At 42.9% G+C, this 22,919-nt stretch overlaps 3 protein-coding genes across 4 annotated transcripts; 2 read left to right on the top strand and 1 right to left on the bottom strand.

Annotated features, from left to right (window-relative positions):
• Window positions 1–705: 705 nt before the first annotated feature.
• On the top strand, window positions 706–5,284 carry SNAPC2 (small nuclear RNA activating complex polypeptide 2). The gene is made up of 5 exons (XM_048497254.1): window positions 706–1,058; window positions 2,771–2,884; window positions 2,974–3,042; window positions 3,287–3,533; window positions 4,250–5,284. Exons 1-5 carry the CDS (start codon window positions 882–884, stop codon window positions 4,612–4,614), a joined length of 972 nt encoding a protein of 323 aa, XP_048353211.1. The 5' UTR covers window positions 706–881; the 3' UTR covers window positions 4,615–5,284.
• PIF1 (PIF1 5'-to-3' DNA helicase) lies at window positions 5,177–19,434 on the bottom strand. Of its 2 annotated transcripts, XM_048497252.1 has the most exons (13): window positions 19,214–19,221; window positions 18,509–19,084; window positions 16,646–16,775; window positions 16,098–16,223; window positions 15,855–16,008; window positions 14,108–14,222; window positions 13,929–14,035; window positions 13,427–13,566; window positions 12,791–12,897; window positions 12,147–12,234; window positions 8,411–8,556; window positions 7,039–7,230; window positions 5,177–5,565 (listed from the first exon to the last, which is right to left on the bottom strand). In XM_048497252.1, exons 2-13 carry the CDS (start codon window positions 19,070–19,072, stop codon window positions 5,524–5,526), a joined length of 1,911 nt encoding a protein of 636 aa, XP_048353209.1. In that variant the 5' UTR covers window positions 19,073–19,084; window positions 19,214–19,221; the 3' UTR covers window positions 5,177–5,523. The 2 variants fall into 2 exon arrangements, with proteins under 2 accessions (XP_048353209.1, XP_048353210.1); XM_048497253.1 differs by having other exon boundaries at window positions 18,524–19,434.
• Window positions 19,357–22,833, top strand: FAM183A (family with sequence similarity 183 member A). The gene is made up of 4 exons (XM_048497255.1): window positions 19,357–19,578; window positions 20,631–20,690; window positions 22,210–22,313; window positions 22,537–22,833. The coding sequence occupies exons 1-4, from the start codon at window positions 19,443–19,445 to the stop codon at window positions 22,648–22,650; spliced, it is 414 nt and encodes a 137-aa protein (XP_048353212.1). The 5' UTR covers window positions 19,357–19,442; the 3' UTR covers window positions 22,651–22,833.
• The last annotated feature ends 86 nt before the right edge of the window (window positions 22,834–22,919 follow it).

Genomic DNA, 22,919 nt, shown 5'->3' with positions numbered 1-22,919 from the left:
TGAAGTTAATGATGGGAGAACCTGGCTCCTTTCCTAGAACCACAGTCCTGATCTGGCACAGAGCTCCCACCACAGCTTCTTTTCAGCCCAGAGACATAGCTAGGGGAAATGGAGCCCAGTGCAAAATCGGAGTTTTGCTGCCCCCCCCCCCACGACAAAGTAAAAATACTAAAAATATCAAAAATACCCCCCCCCACGGCCAAAGTAAAATAAATACTAAAAAATATCAAAAATACATTTTTGCTGCCCCCCCCCCCCCCCGGCGAACATTCTGTGTCCCGTGGTAGCTACGCCACTGTTTCAGCCCTCTGCCATAACGCAAGGGGAATAAACCAACAACCAGTCTTCTCACTGGAGCACGCTGGATCTTTGGAATGAAATTAGAGCAACGATCCCTAAAGCTGTTCTGATCGCCTGGCCAGACATGAGACCACATTTGAAAACATATGTCCCACTGCACAGCGCTTGGGGGAGCCCGGCTCTGTCGCCATGGCAACGGACGGAGGCCTTAGGATTCCCTGCTGGGGCAGTCCCTTGCCGCGCCTGCAGAATCCCAGCAAAACAGCTCCAGCCTCCTGCCGTTCTGTTACCACAGCAACAAGAGACGTCACCAGCCACAATAACTTCCTTCACCGCGATTTATCCATGGAGGTAAGGCTTCACTAGCCACGCCTCCTGTTAGTCCTGATCTTGTTCGGCTTCTATTTACGTCATTAGTATGCGACGCCAGATGGCTTCGGTTTAAGGTGCGGCTGTGGTGCGGAGAAGTACCGGAGATCTATCACTGTGGGAACGAGGCGTGGGGATGGGGGGAGCAGATAAGGGAGTTGATTAAACACCGAACTAGAGGAGGCCAGCGGGTCTCTCCTGCTTTCACCGGCATGAAGCCGCCGGCAAGGCGTCGTTCGACACCTTCGCGCTACGCTCAGGGCCCTGTCGCCCACGTCTGGACAGATCGAGAAAAGCGACGCCTTCTCAAGGCCTTGAGAGCTCACGGCGAAGGGCCGCTGCGCCCGGAGCTACTGAAGAAGTATCTGCCCGCGAGGGATGAGGCTGAGGTGGGTGCATTCAGATAGGCTGGGGGAGGGGAGATCTCTCTCCGCTCAGGCTGCGTTGGCCCCTAGAAGAACAGGGTTTTGCAAGGATGCGTATAGTTGGGAAACGATGCAAATCGGAGCTGGGCAGTACTTGGATGGAAAGGTTTATGTGCATCGTCGTTTTCCAAAACAGTTTTTTTAATATATATATATATATATATACATCCGTAGAGGGTTTGCACAATCAGTACAGGTTTGTAACTGACACATATTGAAAAAGTCTCGATCATGGAGAATAATTTCAGTTCTTACCACTGGGGACAAGAGAGTAGAAGATCATAAGTTTATGTTGGTTAAGCCTTTGTCTCTTGTATGTGGCTTACCAACAGACAAAGGTCATTTGTCTCAAGTTCAATGCTGTTTGGAGGTAGATTTTCTTCCTGCTTTTTCACAGCATTATGTTGCAATTCCCCAGCTTCCCCTTGATCTTTCTCAAATCTGCCTGGCCAAAAGGTTTTGGGAAAGATCACAATAAAGCTTGAATGGCAGCCATTTTCCCAACCCCAAGGTGGCCATTCCCCCGCCCACCATAGGTAGCTTTTTAAAAACAATTTGCCATTAAATATTGTTATAGTGATCTAACATTATTGTAGTGTGTTATTGATTCCCTGAACCCCCAGCTTTTACTTTAAAAACAAATGTATCTAGTTCTTCCGCTGCTGGACATAAAGGGATATGCATGATTCTGTTTTGTTTCTGTTTTGTTTTTAAAAGCTCCAGTAAACCAAGGGATGGTAGCTGGCTATTGCTGGGTGATGGGGAAACTGTCATGTGGAAGCCCCATTGCCACTGGGCTGCATCAGCAGTTGCACCAGGAATGGGGGAGTTTCATATAACTGTCCCCAGATGTAAACCACTATAAATAACCTGCTTAAATTAATTCACAGTGGGATTAGGGGTTGCCAATGCCTGGGGAACCAGCCAAAATACACAAATATTGCGGAGCCTACCCTATTTCTCTGAAAATAAGACATCCCCTGAGAATAAGATGTAGTAGAGGTTTTGCTGAAGTGCTAAATATAAAACATCCCCTGAAAGTAAGATGTAGCAAAGTTTTTGTTTGGAAGCATGCCCGTTGAACAGAACACCAGAGCATGCAGCTGTGGAGCGGAAAAATAAGACATCCCCTGAAAATAAGACATAGCGCATCTTTGGGAGCAAAAATTAATATAAGACACTGTCTTATTTTCAGAGAAACACAGTACCTTTCTTGTGAATGAGAAATATCTCAGTGTTTGGTGTCTGGTAGAAGGATAACCAGCTTGTTAATATCTTCAGAATTGAACAGGAGCTTGATATAAGGTTAAAACCTCTACTCCTGAGTCATGGTTCACTTCAACACACACATGAAGTGTAGATATATTGCTTAAAGTTATGAACAACAAAAGGTGGAAGGGTTCCTACATTTCACTCAATGTGTTCTATGCATGTAGTCTCTAAAATAGTTGGAACAACTAGATTAGAGTCCAGTTGCATATCAGGGACCAACAACATTTTTGGGATATGAGCTTCCAAAAGTTCAAGCTCTTTATCTAATAAAAGGAGTTTTGACTCTTGAAAACTCATACCCTGAACATTTTGTTGGTTTCTAAAGTGCTACTAGATTTGGATCTGGATGTTTTACTGTAAACAGATGCAACTATCCTGAAACTATATAAAATATTCTGTCACAGATCTTGGCCTTCGTGGAACTGCTTAAAAAAAAGGTGGCAAAGGAAGCAGTCAAGGCACAGTATCAGTCCATCAAGAGCCAATGGCAGGATGGCCCAACTCCAGCACCTATTGAGGTAAAAGAAAGTTATGGGTGTTGGTTAGACTGGAATGGAAGGCATTCAGGTCTTTATCTGTTTTAACTGTTTGTATTTACTGTTTTTAGGTATGGACACGGCTGGCTGAGAAGCTGACAGGCAGTATTGAGGACAGTATGGCAACTGCATTTTCCCAAGTGTGTATGTTTTGTAACCTTGCTAACAGATGATTACTGTTATAAATGCAGTAGCATGAGTGATCCATTCTGGCCATTCACCTTGTCTTTTATGTGAGGCCTGTGCCTTTGAAGGCAGCTACTTTGGAAAAGACAAGTGCTCGAAATTACACTCTGCTCCATAGGAAATCTTAAGCTGTTTGGACACTGGGTGGATTCACTTCTTCATTTGAAGTCTCTTGACTTTATGTTCCCACCCTCCCAGGTTCTAACTGTTGCATCTGCTGAGCCTCTTAGCTTGCTTCATTCTGTGCCCCCAAAGCCTGTTGATGCAAAGATCCAACAGTGTTCACCCACAGCTGTACAAGGGAGAACAGAAGACTCTCAGACCGTGATCCCCCCAGAACAGGCTCCTGCAGAAGAGCAAGACTTCCATGTGGACTTTGAAAAGATCTACAAGTACCTGGCCATGCTCTCACATGGGTCCAAAGCACCAGAACTCTCACCTGGTGGTAAGTAGAGTTTGAGCAGGAAAAGGATGAATGGCCTCACAGTGCTGAGACATAGAGATACATACTGTAGGCCTTCACAATCATATTTCTGCAGTACAAATAGGAGGCAAATGCAGTCTAGACAAATCAATAAGCCATTGTACCACTATCTCTGAGGACTGCTCAAAAAACATGCTAAAGAATGCTGGTTTGTCCCAACTGTGTTAGTATGAGAATGCAGTGTACGAACATGGGGAATATGTTATATTTAAAGGAAGAAGGCAGTAGTGGAATGAATGATGTTTTAATTATTTCCCTGATTTGGGATCAATAAAGAAAGATAGTGTTAATATTGCTATCTGTGAGAATTAGAATAACATGATAATTGAAGCAGGGAAGAATAGGATAACATAGGAGAAGAATAGAAGTACTTTAAAATATTTAGCTGGTTCATTAACTGTTGAGTATTTTCTCATAACAAATGGGCGAACTGGGTAATTGTCCATACTGTATACTATCATAAGTCTCAGAGGCAGAATAAAAATCTGAACAAATAATAGGGAAGCAAAAGGAATACTCAACCTTTCCTGCCATCATTGCTGAAAAGAGAATGCCAAATCAGAGCAGAAACAGCAAGAGTTTTGAGAATCTGCAGTGGGGTACAGGCCAAAAGATTGCATGTATGGCTATATTAGCATGTAGTTAGCTATTATCTCCTATTTTTTTGATTTCTACAGAGGCGGCTGTGGTCCTGGACCTGTTGCTGTCTCTTCCAGAACAGCTTGTTTTCCTTGATATCATGAAACTGAAGAGCCACATGTACAAATGCTATGTGGAGTTAAATAGCCCCTATGCTGGTGAGGGAAGCAGAATGCAAATGGATTCAAGCCAGCTGAACAGCAGTAGCAGAGAATTACATAACACGTCTCTCCCTATGTTCCAGATCACTAATTGCCATTCACAACATGAAGATGCTAGTTCCACAACCTCATCTGATGCCAATGCTCTTGGGGCTTCTGTGATGGACTGGAAGTCTCTGGGTATCTGCCCTGTGAATTCATTCTTACTTCCTTTAGATATTTTGGCACAAAAGAAACCTTGAACTGAGGAAATAAGATTGTGTACTGAATTGTCTCTTTTGCGTGATAGTAACTCTAAAAGGGAAACACAGTTGTCTTACAATGGATTTCCTAGCAGCATTGATATTTTGTTCTGTGGACAATATCTGCTTATTGTGAGTGTTCTCCAGTAGATTACGTGTACTGCTTTATCTTGTTTAATAGCAATATTTGTCTTAGATCATTTCAGCAGTTCATTTTGCTAAATGGGTGACTTTGTCCCAGAGAATTCATACTTACATTTCCACTGTCTCTTGTATCTGGGATTAGAAGTAGCTCCAACAAGTATAGCTGCCTTAAATGAAAGATATTGGTTACAAAGTCTGTGTTGCATGATCTTGTCGCTCAAGGCAGTAAGCAGACACACATATAGAAGACAGAGTGTAAGCTATAATACAGAACTAGAATGAAATACCTTGAAACTAATCCAGAAAGCTTCTACTGTAGTACCCTGTTTTGTTGAAAGCATTACATGTCAGTCTAACTGGAATATATGAATTCTGAAAATTAAGGCACATTTAAAAGCAATTTGGAAGACTAGGTAGCTTGTACTTGTAAATTAGTTTTTTATTCTTCAGTGAAAAATTGCTTTCACATATACAATGCATATGTATACAGGCTTAAACACAAATAAAACGGACTAATCAATCATGACAAATATTTACTGAGCTTTTAGCTTAATAACCTCTCTTCCAGTATGTGATTTTGCTTTGGAACAACTCTGCTGTATCTACCTGCCCTAGGGCTGTATCTACCTGCCCTAGGGTGATCTGTAATAGAGGAAAAGAATACTCCTTTGTACACGAGCAATTAAGCCAAAGCAGCCAGCAAAAATAGTTTTCCAAATTAACAACAAACTGGAATGAGGTATGCTCACAATTGTTCCAGTTGTCTCAGTTTTCCTTATCAGCTTGAATGTAGGATTTCAGAGAGGCCTAAAGAGTAAACATAAATTACATAAGTGATCCCTCAGATAGGGAAGCATTTGATCTAGTCAGAATGGAAATACCAGCATTCAGTGTGACCTGTATTTAATGCAACATAGCTGGAAATGTTGGGGCCATGGGAAAAACTTCTGGAAAAAATTGGAAATTTGGGGAAGCACCAAAATATATGCAATACTTGCTGTTCTATCAAACCAAACCAATTTTGTGGTTTTAACAACAAAAATGCATCATTTATAACTTGACATATAAAACTGCAGTATTTGACATCCTTATGGAATGTAAATGTTATAAATGCCTTAGTTTTCCATAAGCAAAATTGCATATATACCCAATACTTGAAAGAAAATACATACTTTAATGTTTGTTTCGTGAATGATTGGAAAAAATAGGAGGTAAACAGAAGTTTTGTGGTAAATAACAAAATATATTACGGGCCGAGGAGAGGGGTCACACAAAAGTTCAATGATAATATTGGCACAACTAGATGCAGTTCTAGCTAGATGCCATCTTCCTTCTGCAGCTACTGGTTAGAGAGCTCAGTTCTCAGTGAAACCTTCAGAATTTTTGGTGCAGTTTCTGACCTATTTCCTAATCTTTTATCCCTTCCCACAAGGGCAATAAGCTTCTTTTACACAGACTGAGTGTTTGGGTCATACGATAAGGGAGATCATCCATCAGGGAAGAGACAGGTCAGAAGGACAACAGAAGCAACGAAAACCCTGCATATTGTCCTCATGAAGATTAGATGTCCTTCTAGGTGCAGAGGTGTATTGTATTTTAGAGCTGTATATGTTTTGAGCATGCTCACGTTTTCATTAAATCCAGTTCATGCACACTAAAAAAAATTTCATAGGAGGTGTTTTTCAGCACCTCCCAACTTTACAGTTTTTCCATCAGAAAAAATGGGAGGGGCAGTAAAAAGAAAAAGTGGAAAAGACACTCCCCCCACACCTTCATGTATTTAGACCTGACAGTTATCAAACTTCATGAAAAGACTAAAAGGAAGATAATTTATAAAGAGCTGACTAAAGCAAAATAAACAACTTAGTATGGCTGCTTTGGGATTCTTGAAAGAGGGAATAGCACCACAGGTATACAGCGCTAAGTGGGGTTTGTGTTCAAATCTCCTCTTGTATGTACTACATTTCTTTCCCTGTGCGTAATATGCAAAGATACAAACTACTACATCTGATTTTTTTTTTGTCAAGTCGCAACTAACTTAAGAGATGTTAGGAGGTAATTTGCCATTGCCTGCTTCTGCATCATGATCCTAGTATTTCTTGGAAATCCCCCAGGGTCAGGGCTGAGAGTATGTGACTGACCCAAGGTCTCCCAGCAAGCTTTTATGGCGTGAGGGGGAATTTAGAACCTGGTTTCCCCAAGTCCTGGTCCGGCACCTTAACTACTATATCATGCTTACTCACATCTCATCAGAGCAGCTTAATAACAGATTCACATTACCTGAGCTAAAAATTGTTCTTTCCTCAAGCAACGGTAGAAATGCAACACGCAAGAATTAGCTTTCACTGCACTGGGATCAAAATCCAGAACACGAAGTCCTGTTAAGCTACGTGCCCGAGAAAGCGCTACATAAGCCTGGCCGCATTCAAAGACACGAGCTAGGGAGATTTCAACGCAGTCTAGAGACATACCCTAATATGGGAGAAAGACAAGTCAGTAAGGTAGCCAGTACTCACTGGAAGAACTAGAATATTGATAAACAATGCAATAAGGTACCCACATAGTTCTTACTTAATGAAATGATGAAGCAATATTCAGATGTTATACTGAGAACAAAATATCTGTAGAAGTCATCGATAGTTGTAGCAACAGTTATATGCCCGTAATTGTAGCAAGAATAAATATTTTCTATTTCTCTACTTGTTACAATTCATGCATAGAAGACAGCTTGTTCCCCAAGAACCTTAACAACCCTTGCAGAAAGATAACTTTTTCCCTGTGTGGCCACATGCTCAGATGCAGAAAAATAGCTATTTGAGAGTCATTTGGCTCATAGAAACCAAAGCAATTTCACTTCTACTTGGACCAATAAAAATATCTTGAGAGTGTAGATGCAATCTTTCAGGGCTTCAACAGGTTAAATGTTAGTATCATGTCTGTTGTGCAGAGTGAGCTGTAGACTTTAGGACTAGCTGCTATTGTTGCACCATAATATTCTGACAGGAATGGGGGTGGGGGTGGGCAAAGTACCACTTGAAAAAATAAAAGCCATTCTTGCACCAGTAGAGAACAAACATGGTAGTCACATTTTAAAAGTTGGTAGATAAGGCAACAGGAAATGGCTCGTGCAAACCACGTATTTATTGGAAACAGCCTAAAACCAGGCTACTAGACATAGATACCTGCAAGGTCGAGACCAATTGGTAATGCATAGAATAAAAATGAAATAAAATAAAAGCCACATTGTATGGTTTGATTTCAAACAAACATCAGTCTAAATGAGACAAGAAAAATGATAGAAATCACTTAGCAGGTGATACAATGCATATTTAAAAGAGTTCTCAGGCCTCTTCGTAATATCTCCTTACACCTGCCTATCTGTTCCTTGTAGCTCCAGATATAAACTTAATTGGCTTGGATGGAGACACTAGATCTGATCAAGTGAGTTCTGACTCACAAATGTTTGTCTGGACTTCTGTTTTATGATGCAACAGACTAATATGGCTGCCTTCCTGGAATGGACAGAAGTAACAGTGGGGATTTGAATCCAGATATATAGATTTTACCAGCTGTGATACCTTTAAGAAGTTTTACTTTTTGCTAATAGTTGATCACTATGGCTGTAACAGATACCATGGGAAGATTCACTAACCTGACTCTTGTGGATGGAAATGGCCCAGGCAAGTTTTAGGGGCAATTGTTGGCGAGTCAGATGTGTCCCTGCTGGTCCCTTTAAGACCCATCTTTCCAACCCAACAAGAGTAGTGACACCACACAGAAACCTCACTTTAGGCAGTCCTGTAGGAAAAATGAAAGGCAGATCCTGAGGCATTCATAAGAAATATAAGAACATAAGAATAAGCCAGCTGGATAAGACAAGAGTCCATCTAGTCCAGCTCTCTGCTACTCACAGTGGCCCACCAGGTGCCTTTGGGAGCTCACATGCAGGATGTGAAAGCAATGGCCTTCTGCGGCTGCTGCTCCCGAGCACCTGGTCTGTTAAGGCATTTGCAATCTCAGATCAAAGAGGATCAAGATTGGTAGCCATAGATCGACTTCTCCTCCATAAATCTATCCAAGCCCCTTTTGAAGCTTTCCAGGTTAGTGGCCATCACCACCTCCTGTGGCAGCATATTCCAAACACCAATCACACGTTGCGTGAAGAAGTGTTTCCTTTTATTAGTCCTAATTCTTCCCCCCAGCATTTTCAATGGATGCCCCCTGGTTTTAATATTGTGAGAAAGAGAGAAAAATTTGTCTCTGTCAACATTTTCTACCCCATGCATAATTTTAAAAACTTCAGTCATATCCCCCCGCAGACGTCTCCTCTCCAAACTAAAGAGTCCCAAATGCTGCAGCCTCTTCTCATAAGGAAGGTGCTCCAGTCCCTCAATCATCCTCGTTACCCTTCTCTGCACTTTTTCTATCTCTTCGATATCCTTTTTGAGATGTGGCGACCAGAACTGAACACAGTACTCCAAGTGCGGTCACACCACTGCTTTATATAAGGGCATGACAATCTTTGCAGTTTTATTCTCAATTCCTTTCCTAATTATCCCCAGCATAGAGTTTGCCTTTTTCACAGCTGCCATGCATTGAGTTAACATTTCCATGGAACTATCAACTAAGACGCCCAAATCCCTTTCCTGGTCTATGACTGATAGCACTGACCCCTGTAGCGTGTTTGTGAAGTTTGGATTTTTTGCCCCTATGTGCATCACTTTACACTTTGCTACATTGAACTGCATTTGCCATTTCTTAGCCCACTCACCTAATTTATCAAGGTCCGCTTGGAGCTTTTCGCAATCCTTTGCAGTTCTCACCACACTACATAATTTGGTATAATCTGCAAACTTGGCCACCACGCTACCCACCCCTACTTCCAGGTCATTTATGAATAGGTTAAAGAGCACTGGTCCCAAAACGGATCCTTGGGGGACACCACTCCCGACATCTCTCCATTGTGAGAATTTCCCATTTATACCCACTCTTTGCTTCTTGTTTCTCAACCAGTTTTTAATCCATAGGAGGACTTCCCCTTTTATTCCTTGATTGCTGAGCTTTCTCAATAGTCTCTGGTGAGGAACTTTGTCAAAAGCCTTTTGGAAATCCAAGTAGACAATGTCCACTGGTTCCCCCTTATCCACATGCCTGTTTATACCCTCAAAGAACTCTAATAAGTTTGTAAGACAGGATTTGCCTCTGCAAAAGCCATGCTGACTCTTTCTCAGCAGGTCTTGCTTTTCTACATGTTTTATAATTTTATCTTTAATGATAGATTCTGCTAATTTACCAGGAACAGATGTCAAACTGACTGGCCTGTAATTTCCCGGGTCCCCCCTAGATCCTTTCTTAAAGATTGGTGTGACATTGGCCATCTTCCAGTCTTCAGGGATGGAGCCTGATTTCAGGGACAAGTTGAATATTAAAGTGAGAAGATCAGCAATTTCATACTTGAGCTCTTTAAGAATTCTTGGGTGAATGCAATCTGGGCCAGGGGATTTGGTAGCATTTAGTTTTTTAATGGCTACCAGAACTTCTTCCTTGTCTACCACTATCTTCGCTAGTTCCTCGGATTCACCTCCTAAGAAGCATGGTTCAGGTGCAGGAATTTTCCTCACCTCCTCTCGGGTGAAGACAGATGCAAAGAATTCATTCAGCTTCTCTGCAATCTCCCTGTCATCTTTCAGCACACCCTTTGTTCCTTTGTCATCTAACGGGCCTACCGCTTCCCTAGCTAGCTTCCTACTTTTGATATACTTGAAGACCAGTTTGTTGCTGGTCTTGATGTTCGCAGCCATGCGTTCCTCATAATCCTTTTTTGCCTCCCTTACAGCTAACTTGCTTCTCTTTTGCCACCATTTGTGTTCCCTCTCATATTCTTCATCAGTCAAACTGGACTTCCATTTTCTAAAAGACTTTCTTTCTCATGTCTAGTCTAAGGAGCTGGCAATGACATGTTTTGAGTTGTTTCAAAGTAGTTTCCAAAGCTCTTCCATTTCAGCCACAGCAGCCTTCAACAAACACCAGGGGCGAATCTAGGCAAACTGGAGCCCGGGGACAAAATCTGAGTTTGGTGCCCCCTCACCCCAGGTATGGACAACCACCCTCCCCCACAACGACCAAACAATGATTTTTTGCACCAGCTCACAAAACACCTCCCACCACCAGCAAAACATACATGGCTTTCTCCCCACCAACTCTCTTTCCTAATTGTGTCCTCACACCAACCCTATGAGGTAGGTTGTTAGCCTCAGAAAGAGCTCCAAGCCAGTGCAAGTGGGAATAACCTTTTAAGCATGTAAATCTCTCACAAGTCACCCCCCATCTGAAGGTTTACTAAGCAAACATCAGCATCATCTCTCACAAATCACCTCCTACCTACAGCAAAACATACATGGCTCCCTCCCCACCACTTTCCTAATTGTGTCCTCACACCAACCCTGTGAGGTAGGCTGCTAGCCTGAGAAACCAGCTCAAGAAGCCAGTGCAAGGGGAATTTAACTTTTAAGCATGTAAATCTCTCACAGAGTCACCCCCCATCTGAAGGTTTACCAAACGCAAACATCAGCATCATCCCTCACAAATCACCCCCAACCCCCAAGCAAAGACAGGCATGGCTCTCTCCCCACCCACTTTCCTAATGGTGTGTCCTCACACCAACCCTGTGAGGTAGGCTGCCTAGCCTGGAGCAGAAGCCAGCTCAAGCCAGTGCAAGTGGGAATTAACTTTTACCCAAGCATGTAAATCTCTCTCTCTACTAGAGTCACCCCAAGGTTTTACCAAGCAAACATCCATGCATCATCTTTCCAGTTCGGCTGCTAGTCTCTGGGCTCCCTGCTCAGCTTGCCTTTTCCTGTGCCTGCTGCCGGGGAGAAGGCTTCTGAGAAATGCCACACTTAAGGCGAATAAGGCATTAGAGGGTTAGAGGGAGGGGAGGCGGAGCTCCCCAGTCCTGCTCCTGGGAGCCCAGTGGGACTTCTTCCCCGCCCCCTGGACACTCCAGGCCACCGTACAGAGTGGGCGGGGCTACGACAGGCACTGGGAGCAGTCTGCGGCTTCAGTGCCTGCTTTCTAGGGCTTTCTCAATCCCTAGCTGTGTGGGAGGATGTTTTGGCGCCCCCCACGTGACCTCAATCTATGCGCCCAGGGACAAGGGGTACCCCATGTCCCTAGGCAGGAACGCCAGTGACAAACACTCCAAATGAATATGCCAAATTTAATTACAGTTAAGATAGAGCAGGAAAGAATACAAGCTATGGATCAAAGCACAGCAGTTTAAAAAAAAGCTGTTGCACAAAGCAGAGGCCCCATAGGATTTACAATGCTCCCTCTTTTCAGGAAGCAAGACTAAAAGCCACTGTCAAGTATGCTTTTTAGAAACCAACCTTTTCCTTCAGTTTCAAAACCAATCACAACTCCACGAGCCCCATTTACCAAACCCCGGGATACATCCAAATTCTTGGTAAGCATCACCTATTGGAAAAAGACACAAGAACCACCACAAGGGCCTCCTCAGTTACAGAACATTCACAAAAAAGGTTCACCTACCCACAATCCCTGGGAAAAAGTTTTATTATTTCAAATGTTTGTTGCGGCTTCAAAAAAATCCCATAACTTCCTCCAGTATTTAACATTGCTGAAATGCCAAGGTTTACAGATATGAAGTAGAGCCCGCTTACTGCAAGGCCTAGAAGGAACAGGCTCATTAGAAAAAGTAGTTTCCAATATATACTCAGCTGACACAGAGCGGTTCTAATAAAGTCTGCTTGACTTGGTTTACAATTTCTGACTCCAGGAGCCTTTATTACTGGTAGCAATACTTATAGTTATTACACAGACTCCAGTCTAAACGGAACAGAAGTAGTGATCAAAATCACTTATCAGGTAATGTAATGAGTATGTAAAAGAGTGATGCTAGTGAGCAAAGTAATGGAAATAAAAACCTCCTCAAGTGGAGATGAGATCCCATTGCCAGTCTATGAACTGCCTCTAAGTCTAGGTAACAACATATGCAATGTTTGTGTCTTACCTGGGCACCGAGTTTAAGTTCAATGATGCTGCTTACAGGACACTGTGCATCTAAAGTTTTCACCAACCCAGGGTCACTATCCACTGCCTTGAAGCACCGTGGTTCTCCTACAAAAGTCAAAGTACATGCAAGAACTTGTGATCTTGTAATTCTTAATGTTTTTTCAAAGAGCTCCCCATATTTTTTCTTATAAGCAAAAATGATTGTACAGGGTCTCATTAATAGGCATTTCCATAGCTCTAGATACTGAAGACCCAGGCATTACACATTACTGAAAATGCCACTTCCAAAACATTGTCCCAAAAATCCCAAATATCAAGTCTCTTTAAATTCCAACCACACGTGTGCATTCTGGGTACAGACAAAACTAATCCTTCCCCCTTTTGCCTCAGCTCAACCTAGACAATCCTTTCATTCTTTTATCAAACACTAGCAGATCTCAGGACAGGGAAACTTTATTGCTGGTGAGACACAAGTGGTCCCTGAGATTATCTTTTACATTGCTGTTTTGTCTAGAAAGAAGCTGCTACAAAAAGATCTGCAATGCTGGCCCCTGCCATCTGCAGATCTTACCACACCTGGACATCTCCCCATCCCTTGCAGTGTTTTCTACAACCTTTGCTTTGGCATTCCCACCAGATAGCTTCTGCAGTCGTTTCGTATTTGTCAGTTCCACATCATCCTTGTGGGTGCACAACTGAGTGGCCAGGATTCCATCTCTTTCCACCCTGTGGGCTGCTGTTGCAGTTAACTGTTTGGTGACCTCCTCTGTGCATCTGACAAAAATTGATGAGACCGTTTAAAAACAAGACAGCAAAGACCTAGAGTATTTGATGAAGAACACATAAAATCATTACTCCAACCCAAGAACCCATCTAGATGTGCACCAAGACAGGTTCAGCACAATACCTCACTGGTCATATCCAACTTGCAATGTTTCCTTCTATAATAATACTGAAATTATAACTCCATCAAAATAGGAAAACTAATTTGTGTGTTTGTACACAAGAATATGTACACAAAGATCTTTCCAATCTTCCTTTGGCAGCCCATGGCCATTTGAAAAGCTGATTGTTGGATATCAATGGGAACATTATCATAGTTACTGATTCTATTGTGGGAAAAGGTGATAGTATACCTGCCCTGCCGAACTGCATCCAGAAGAGCAATGAAGTCCCTGTCAGTTTGCCTCTGCACTTTGGTCAGTTCCATGTTCAAGTGGATACACTTCATCCAACTCTTTGCCTGTGAAAGAAATTTTGGGTAGAGGCCAGCCAGCAGCAGGATATGTATTGAGCAACTTCATCACCAGAGTACCTGGAAGCAAAACTTGGCTTGCTCGGTGCCTTTGCTGACTGGGGGTAGTTGCAGGAAGTCTCCACAGATGATGAGCTGAATTCCTCCAAATGGATCCTCACATTTCCTGATAGTTCTAACAAAGCAGCATAGAAAAATAAACACTGTCAGTGATCAGCTATCACACTTATCCAGGAGTGAACAGAAAGCAAAAACCTTGAAACCAGCTAAACTCATGCCATGGCAGCCAAACAGTCTTTCCACCACAGTCCTTCCACCATGGCCAAACATCCTTCCACCATAGCAGCCAAGAAGTCCTTTCATATCAATGCTGCCTGGAGACTTAGTCTCATTAGACGTTCAAAGTGACATTACTTGCATGGTGCAATCCAAATTCTACCATAGTCCTTAGATTCTCTGTAAAAGTCCATTATCCTTCCTGAATCTAAGGCAAAGCTCTCTTCTAAAACCAACAAAGAGCTTCAGATTTTATGAGTAGGTGGAAAAAAAGCAGAATATCTGCAACTGTGTAATGTATTACATTACAGTAGATTTAGGGAGTTAGCATAGCACTATGGTTAAGACCACAAAAAGCTTTCTCAGTTTATTCATGAGCAGACTGGATAACTACGCTCAGTCATGATCATTGCCGCCACCACTAGACTACCCTGTACTGTAGAAGAATCGTGACCTGCCTTATATGATGGCGGTTAGGATTGCTGAAAGTATGCTAAGCATTTTGAGCAAGTAGTAATGTTGAAGCTTTTTCTCTCTTCGAGGTACTGTAATAAAAAGCCTTCTATCTTGTTCAACCCACACGTCATATTTCCCTTGCAGCGCCTGCAGTTCATGTGATATATTAAAAAGAAACAGAACCCAGTTTACTGACACTTGGCCAGAGGCAGAACAGTTTGCTGTGTAATTCAGCAACCTTGAGTGGAAAAATAAGCAAATGGGCAGCATTCGGAACATTAAACTAAGGAGTGGAACCAGTTGCCTGGAGGACACACATTACAAATGTTGGCTAATAGCCACAGTAGTACCTTACACTAGATGTGGAACCAAAGAGTAGATGTGAATGGAAGTACAGTTGTGGAGCTGGTTGCTGCTGAATCTAGGCTGATAGCATCCCCCCCCCCCCCCCAAAGCAATATGCCGCTATACTTTACCCATTTATCTACCAAGGACTCAAACAGAGGTTGTATGTACCAAGGCAGAATTTGATACAGCTATGATCTGTCTTCATTATAGAAGAAGAAGAAGAAGAAGAAGAAGAAGAAGAAGAAGAAGAAGAAGAAGAAGAAGAAGAAGAAGAAGAAGAAGAAGAAGAAGAAGAAGAAGAAGAAGAAGAAGAAGAAGAAGAAGAAGAAGAAGAAGAAGAAGAAGAAGAAGAAGAAGAAGAAGAAGAAGAAGAAGAAGAAGAAGAAGAAGAAGAAGAAGAAGAAGAAGAAGAAGAAGAAGAAGAAGAAGAACAACAACAACAACAACAACAACAACAACAACAACAACAACAACAACAACAACAACAACAAGAACAAGAACAAGAACAAGAAGAAGTGTGGGAGTGTACAGGCTAATCTGAATTCCCCAGATAAGCCTCCACAGCTCAGGCGGCAGAGCGGAGAATCAAACCCAGTTCCTCCAGATTAGATACACAAGCTCTTAACCTCCTATGCCACTGCTGCTCCATATATACCACCATTATACCACCATACCTCACCCTCACATGAAAAAAGTAGATGCAGGAATATTCCCTGTGAGTACATACCTGGCTACTGCCTCCAGCTTATCAAAGAATTCACCATCCACCATAGAGATCTCATCAATGATCAGATGACAGCAATTTAGCCACTGTAGCCGTACCCCTGACCTCTGAGCCAGCTCAGTGCACTGGTGGAGGGGGGCCTTTCCAGAACCAATACCTGCAAAGATTTGGGGGAGAAAGAGAGCATCATGGGTATCCCAACATCAGATTCTTCCTGCCCTGCTTTCTTCCCAGCGCCTTGGTTACCTGCAAAGGCATGGAGGGTGGTGCCACCAATTTGACATGCTGCTACTCCTGTGCTGGCTGTGGCATAAGTGCTGTTCGGAGGCAGTGAGGCCACAATCTTTTTCAGCAAGTAGGATTTTCCAGTCCCTTTGGAAATAACAGCGGTCTTAGACACATGCAGTCCGTGTCAATTTAGTTAGCCTTTCTATTCCATTCCCACCTTCTCTTTCATCCCCATCTGTGACTTCCTATTACATGAGAACCATTACATGGCAAACAGCAGATAGTAATATTGCCCAACTGGGAAGAGCATTATTCAATAAGTACAGAGGTCAGGAGAATCTCTTCCCACCGACATCTCAAAAATAGAACAGAAACATCAGATTTCGATACGTGTTAGTAAGATGCTATCCATCCTCGAGCTCTAAGAACAACAGCAATGGAAAATCTTCAATTAGAATCCCCAGGATTGAATTAGAATCCCCAAGTTATTTGGAACTCACAATATGGCAGATTAAGCCACTGCATCTCCCACCCAATGAAGCAACTCTTTCCCCTTCCTGTCTCACCAGCACTGCCTGTGAAGAAGACATTCTTTCCACTCAGCACTGCATTCAGCACCATTGATTGATCCTGTGTGAGTGTGGCTCTGGAGCGCATCAACCAAGGCAGCTTCTTAGCTGATTGTATTTCAGTCACCTGGAGGAAAATCCAATACTGAGACAAAGCCTACTCTCCAAGGAACGTCTTGCCCTAAAAACTCAACAAATCTTAAGTGTCTTATAAGAATGTCACACAAAACCATCCTCTCCATCCATTCTGTTGCATATAAGAAGAGTCTGTTTTTATACCCTCAAAGCATCTTACACTCATTCCCTTCTGCTCCTCACAGTAGGCACCTTGTGAGGTAAATGGGGCTGAGAGAGTTCTGAGAGACATGTGACTAGCTGTAAGTCACCCAACAGGCTTCATGTATATGAGTGAGAAAACAAATCCAGTTCACCAGATAAGAGTTAGTCATTTATGTGGAAGAGTGGGGAATCAAACCCAGTTCTCCAGATTAGAGTCAGCCACTCTTAACTATTATGCCATGCTGAAGAAAAATATAATCTGAACAGCAATATGCTAGTTCATTCAAGGAAGAGGTTGTACTTTTCAAGTGAGATATGCTGCCAAGACTGTTAAACTCCCCCTTTCAAATTTCATATCACATAAGCATCTGTTTTCACCATTCAGCTCCTGCATCTGCAGTACTGAAGTACTACTTCTGATCTACCTTACATACATATTATAAGGATTACAGAGAATGCAGGTGCTTTGAAAGTTTGAAAAACTTTATGGATGCTCAGTGTCACTAAACCTGCATATCTGAAAGAAAGTCACATGGGTAATAGCCACAGTAGTACCTTACACTAGATGTGGAACCAAATCAGCGAAGTATCTACCCTTGCAGGAAAATATGGGGGAGGGATCCAGCAAAACCAATTCCCAGTCTTTTTTTAGACTAGGCAAGCACATTTGCTTCTTCAGTGGATGGCATGCAGGTACTAGTTCTGAGTTCCCACAATTTTATCCACTCAATAATCATCACTGGTGCAAAGGGAGACCAAGTCAACCCCCAATGCCCTTATACCCTGAAGCCCTTGATAGATTTCCTCCACACTTGCTTTTATTATTATTTAATAATAATAAATCCCTGCGAGGATAAGGTGGGATATAAATCTTATAAAATAAATAATAAAAATAAATGCATGAAGAACTAAAAGAGATGTGTTGAATTTGCATTCCTAATCACACACTCCAAGGTAAATCTTCATTTAAATTATGATTGTTTCCAATATCACAACCTAGATTTGAAATATGTGTTGTGAAGTTTAATTATGTTTAAATAAATAAGGAAGACACAACAGAATATTATGGTAGTCTACTGCAATGACTACTGTTAGTATCACCTACCTTAACCACATTGTTTCACCTTGAAATTCCACTTTCTGTATTACTTATAGTATAATTTGGTTTAGATGACTTGTTCACTAATTCTATAATCCTAATCCGTCACATTGATCTTTGGCTGTCTCATTGCACTGTTTATAACCAGTAACTGTCCTCGAGTTTCCCTGGGAAAGACAAACTATAGGTAAAGTAAATAAATGAAGGAGATGCACTTGTAAGCACATGCAAAATGCATTTTCATCTCCATGCTCTTGCTCTCTAGTTTAGTACCTCAAATCAGTAACTAGAGCTGTCACCTAGATGATACGGCTTCCAAGCAAGCTAAGCCTTTTCCCAGCTAAGCCTTTTCCTCTAGGAGCAGGTGTTGCCCCCGGGTGCCACCCCCCACCCCCCCGGCTCTGCCTTTAGCCTTACTTGAAGCAAGAAAGGCTAGTTAAGCAGTATTCAAAAGTGTTTCAGTGTTCAAACCGACGTCTCACCTGGTTGCCACCCACCGATTCATCCCGGGCACGTTTTCGAAGCTCACCGCAAAGGGCCTGGCTTTTGGTCGGGGTGGTGGCCACATCAGCCAAGATTTGCCTGACCCTCCCCTGCTGCAAGTCGCGGACCTGCACGGGGCTGACTGTGTCGAAGGTGCGCGGCAGGCCAGAGAGAAGCCTCGTCCGTTCGCTCACGGGCCGAACCCCCTCCTGGGTTGCTTTGAATTTGATGCGCAGCGTCTGAATGAAGCGACGCAACAGGTCGGGAGGGCAGTTCGAGAACAGCAGCTGCACGCCCTTGGTGCCTGAACCCAAACGCACCGAGCTTTTCCCGTCTTTCATGAAACGTGTGAACAGTCGCACTCCATCCCGGCGTAAAGGGAAGTTGCGGGGAATTTCCGGACCACTGCTATTTGTCACTTGCAACGCCAGCTCTCGGAACTCATCCCGGCCCAAGGTCACCCAGGCGTCCCGAAGCAGCACTCGACTCGGGACTGCTGCACCCAAATGCTCGATAGCTACAGTGCAGCGAATGCGCCCGTCGGACTGGCAGCTGAGCTGCATGCTGTCCCCGAACTGTAGAGAAATTGAAGCCGAAGACCGGCTAAGATGGGTGATTTGTGCAAAACGGACTAGAACCGAACTGGATTCGTCCTTGGAGAAATATCGGCTTTTTTATATCCACCAGGTTTTGCAATGACTTACTTGGGTTTGTTTCGTGCCGACTTACGTCTTCCAGCTTTCCCCGAACGCGGATTCAAATGTTAAGCCCTGAGCAGATCAGCCAATCAGCGCTGCGGGAGCTTTAATTTCTCAACCAATGAGAGAAAAAGAGGCGAAGCCCGACTTCCTGTCTTAAGACAGTAAAGATCCCATTCAGTTGCTAGGAAACCAGGGCAAAAAACACCGAGGAAAGTTTCCCAGACAGAGGTATATGGCAGGGGTCGCGAGAGCCACCAAGGAGCCGCTCGACCCCGTAAGTCAGAACAAGATCTTCTGTGAAACGGTCCGAAAAGAACTGCGATGCCAGCGCCTGCACACTGAGTACGGGGTGAACCCCCTCCTAAAGGGTACGGCAGTAAGGAGCAGCACTGAGCTTGGCGAGCGGGGTGGGGGAGAGGCGATTTCCGCACCACACGGGTTGGCTTTCCCCAGCACCACAGAACACAAAGGGGGGAAAGTGCACCGTTGATTTTGGAGGCTAGATCTATCGGCATCAGCAGTATATGAAGACAGGAGCAGCAACACTGAGTGAAGCCTGCAGGCACCCTTTTTTATTGTTGAAGGATCTTTTTCCTTAACAGTCTGCTTTTACAGGTGCATGGTGATAATAAGAGATGCCTCATGATCCAGCAGAAGTCAAGGCTATAAGAAAATTAATGTCCCAGTGCCCAGTAAAATCAGGGGATGGAGATTCCTAATAGCCCATAGCATAGCAGTGGCTACTAAACAAAACAGCATATCATTAAACTAATCCATTAAAATCCAAACACAAGGGACAGTCAGAGTTCAATAACAGAGGCACCCATACTGACAGTTACACACCTAATTTCATGAAAGGCTTGAAGTGGGCAGGCCCTCGGCAGTAGGCAGGTGCATGGCAAAATTATACATCAGATGACCAGAATACCTTGTTGTCTCTGCCACTTGAGGAGCTAAGAGCGTCATCTTAAAGTTTTCCTTTAGGAAATACAATTCCTGACAAAGATGGAAATGAATCACTGCCCATTCTGGCATGAGATATTTTAGTTGTGGCCGTCCTTGGCCAAAGGCCAGCTATGTTCAAACAGCCTTTGCTTTGTAGCACCGTTTCTTAGGCCGGTCCATATAGCAACAGTTAATTCATGGCCTTTTTCTGTGGTAGATGCAGTCTGCTGTAATGGTGGGAATAGAGGGTGCCTTCACACGCTGCATTCAGGAAGGTGTACAAGAGTTTTATTTCAGAAGATAGTTGTTGGACAGTAAATTGTTTTGGCAGATCTGGCTACATTTTTAACTTGTATAGTCAATAGACTTTTTTTTGTATCCTTGCATCTTTTTGTTGCTTGTTGAGTTGAAAAAGATAAAGACAGGATATATGCATTTTAAATAAATGAACTAATATGCATTTTTTTGCCTTCAGTTCACACTATCACCCGAAAGCCAATGTCGTGGCATGATAACTTAGAGGAGCCCGCTGATGGTAATGAATGATTTAAAGCCATTGTTTACTGTTGCTTTGCCATTAACAGACTGAGAAATACAGATTGCAAAATTACTGTTTCTGACATATTTCTGGTTGTTCAGCATATATGAAAAGGAAAGTGCTTTTTGTGATACTAATCCACAGTCCAAGCAAGATGCAAATGCTACCAAGATAGTAAAATCTTTCATGGGAGTAAGCACAAGTAACATGTTAAAATTACCTAGCAGGCAATTGCAAAATTTGGACAGTCCAGGTAAGTTATGTATGCTGCAGTGCTATGTAATAATGCACAGAAGTGGAGGGACTCACAAGGACTTTTGGGAGTCATCTCATTTAATCCTCCTCCACTGTTCTTTCTTTTCCTTCCCTAGCAACCCTCCAATTGTCAGCTTTCTCTCCCGTTTGTAGTCTCTACCCAGGAAAATTACAGGTCAAGTTTTATAGTGGCAGCTGCCAGGCAGTTCTGCGTGAGTGAACCCACAAGAATTTAAACAAGGCATCTCATTTTCCTCTGTATCCCCCTCTCCACACTATTTGGTCTTTGCTTCTTTCTGGCAACCCATTTCTTACCTTTTCCTTCTCTCCTTTCCACCAACCAACCTACATTTTATTTATCCCCCATCTTTGGTTTTTAATCTATATCCTACCTTTCTCCAGAATAGAACCCCAAAGCAACTTATATCATTCTTCTGTTTTTTTTCCTCACACTAACCATGAGGTAATTTAGGCTGAGTGCACTTGACCGGCCCACAGTCATTCGGTGAACATGTAGAACAGAGTGAGAATTCAAACCTAGGTCTTCCAGAGCCTATTTTGAAACTCTACCACTACTGGTTTCATAGGGTGGCTGTAGCAAGTAGTTGGGCCTGGGTGAGTCATGAAAGTCACATGGTAGGAAATGCCAAGTGACTTGCTGCTAGGTCTGGCCTCAATGAGTTCTTTTCAAAGGCCAGAACAGCCCTGAAAAGGGCATTGACCACCCCACCCCCCTTTTACTGACAGAAACCAAGGCTTGAATGCTGGCAGCAACCACTGAGGACATTCATTTCTTAAAGCCACTGGTGCCAAGAGCCACTCTTAACATTCAATATATCCTGTTCACTTTGGAGGGTTTTAATTTCCCATTGTTTTTATAGATTTTAGATTTCTCTTCAAGCAGGAGACTTTGGCCCCTTCTGCACACGCAAAATAATGCATTTTCAAACCACTTTCACAACTGTTTGCAAGTGGATTTTGCTATTCCACACAGCTTCAAAGAACAGTGAAAGCAGTTTGAAAGTGCATTATTCTGCATGTGCGGAATGAGCCTTTGTCATGTTTGTAGAAACATATGCAATGTCTGTTCATGGCTCTACTCTCTGACTTTAAATATCCACATATTTGGCCACATTGAGAATTAGCGATATCAATTACTTTAAGGATTCACTTTATCTCAGTGGCTCATAACTATTGATGCATTGTATTGATACTCTATATGAAGTAATTCTCACTTAATACCTGTTCTTTGACCCTACAGCTAAATTCCTGAAACTTATTCATCATGCTGCACTTGAACCAACTAAGAAATATAAAGAACCACAGACAGAGGGCCAGGAAATTGGCTGGTTCTCCACACCTTTGGTGAGTAGGTTTAAGGGGGCTTGTGTGGAGCTAAGGGTTGCCAAGTAATGGGAGACTGGGAGGGGGGGCAAGATCAAGCCATTTCTAGACATTTCAGAAAACTTGAAATACTGTAGGATTATCAGAAGTCAGAGATTCCAGCCAAGTATGGGTTGTCAGATGTTCAGTTCATTACTCCTTCTGCCAAATGTTTTTTATATTATGATGAAGTTTTTCTTTGCAGATCAGTACTGACCGGAATGACAAGAGACTGAACTTCCCTAGTCGAAGCACTGAAATCACCAGATATATGGCTGCCATGTGGCGCCTGAAGGAGATGATGAAGGACAAGAGATAAGATGGACGCAACATCATAGGAGTTTGCAGACCCCAGCTACTAATCTAGGATTTCTGATCTGCATCCTCCCAACTGTCTCATGCAGAAAAACAAGCACTGTAGGCAACAAAGATCTCTGCTCTTACAATACAACACTTCTGCGCTTACAATAAACCGGTTCCAAAGTATTACCTGCCACAATTACTTCTGCCTTCCTATATTTATTTATAAGTTTTTACAAAATAGAAGATCGCTTCCACATTGAGAAACATTGTATAGAGGAAGTTCAC

This window comes from Sphaerodactylus townsendi, linkage group LG05, assembly GCF_021028975.2.
Source record: "Sphaerodactylus townsendi isolate TG3544 linkage group LG05, MPM_Stown_v2.3, whole genome shotgun sequence".
In the NCBI taxonomy this organism is placed as follows: domain Eukaryota; kingdom Metazoa; phylum Chordata; class Lepidosauria; order Squamata; family Sphaerodactylidae; genus Sphaerodactylus; species Sphaerodactylus townsendi.
This window is presented reverse-complemented; position numbering and strand designations above follow the sequence as displayed.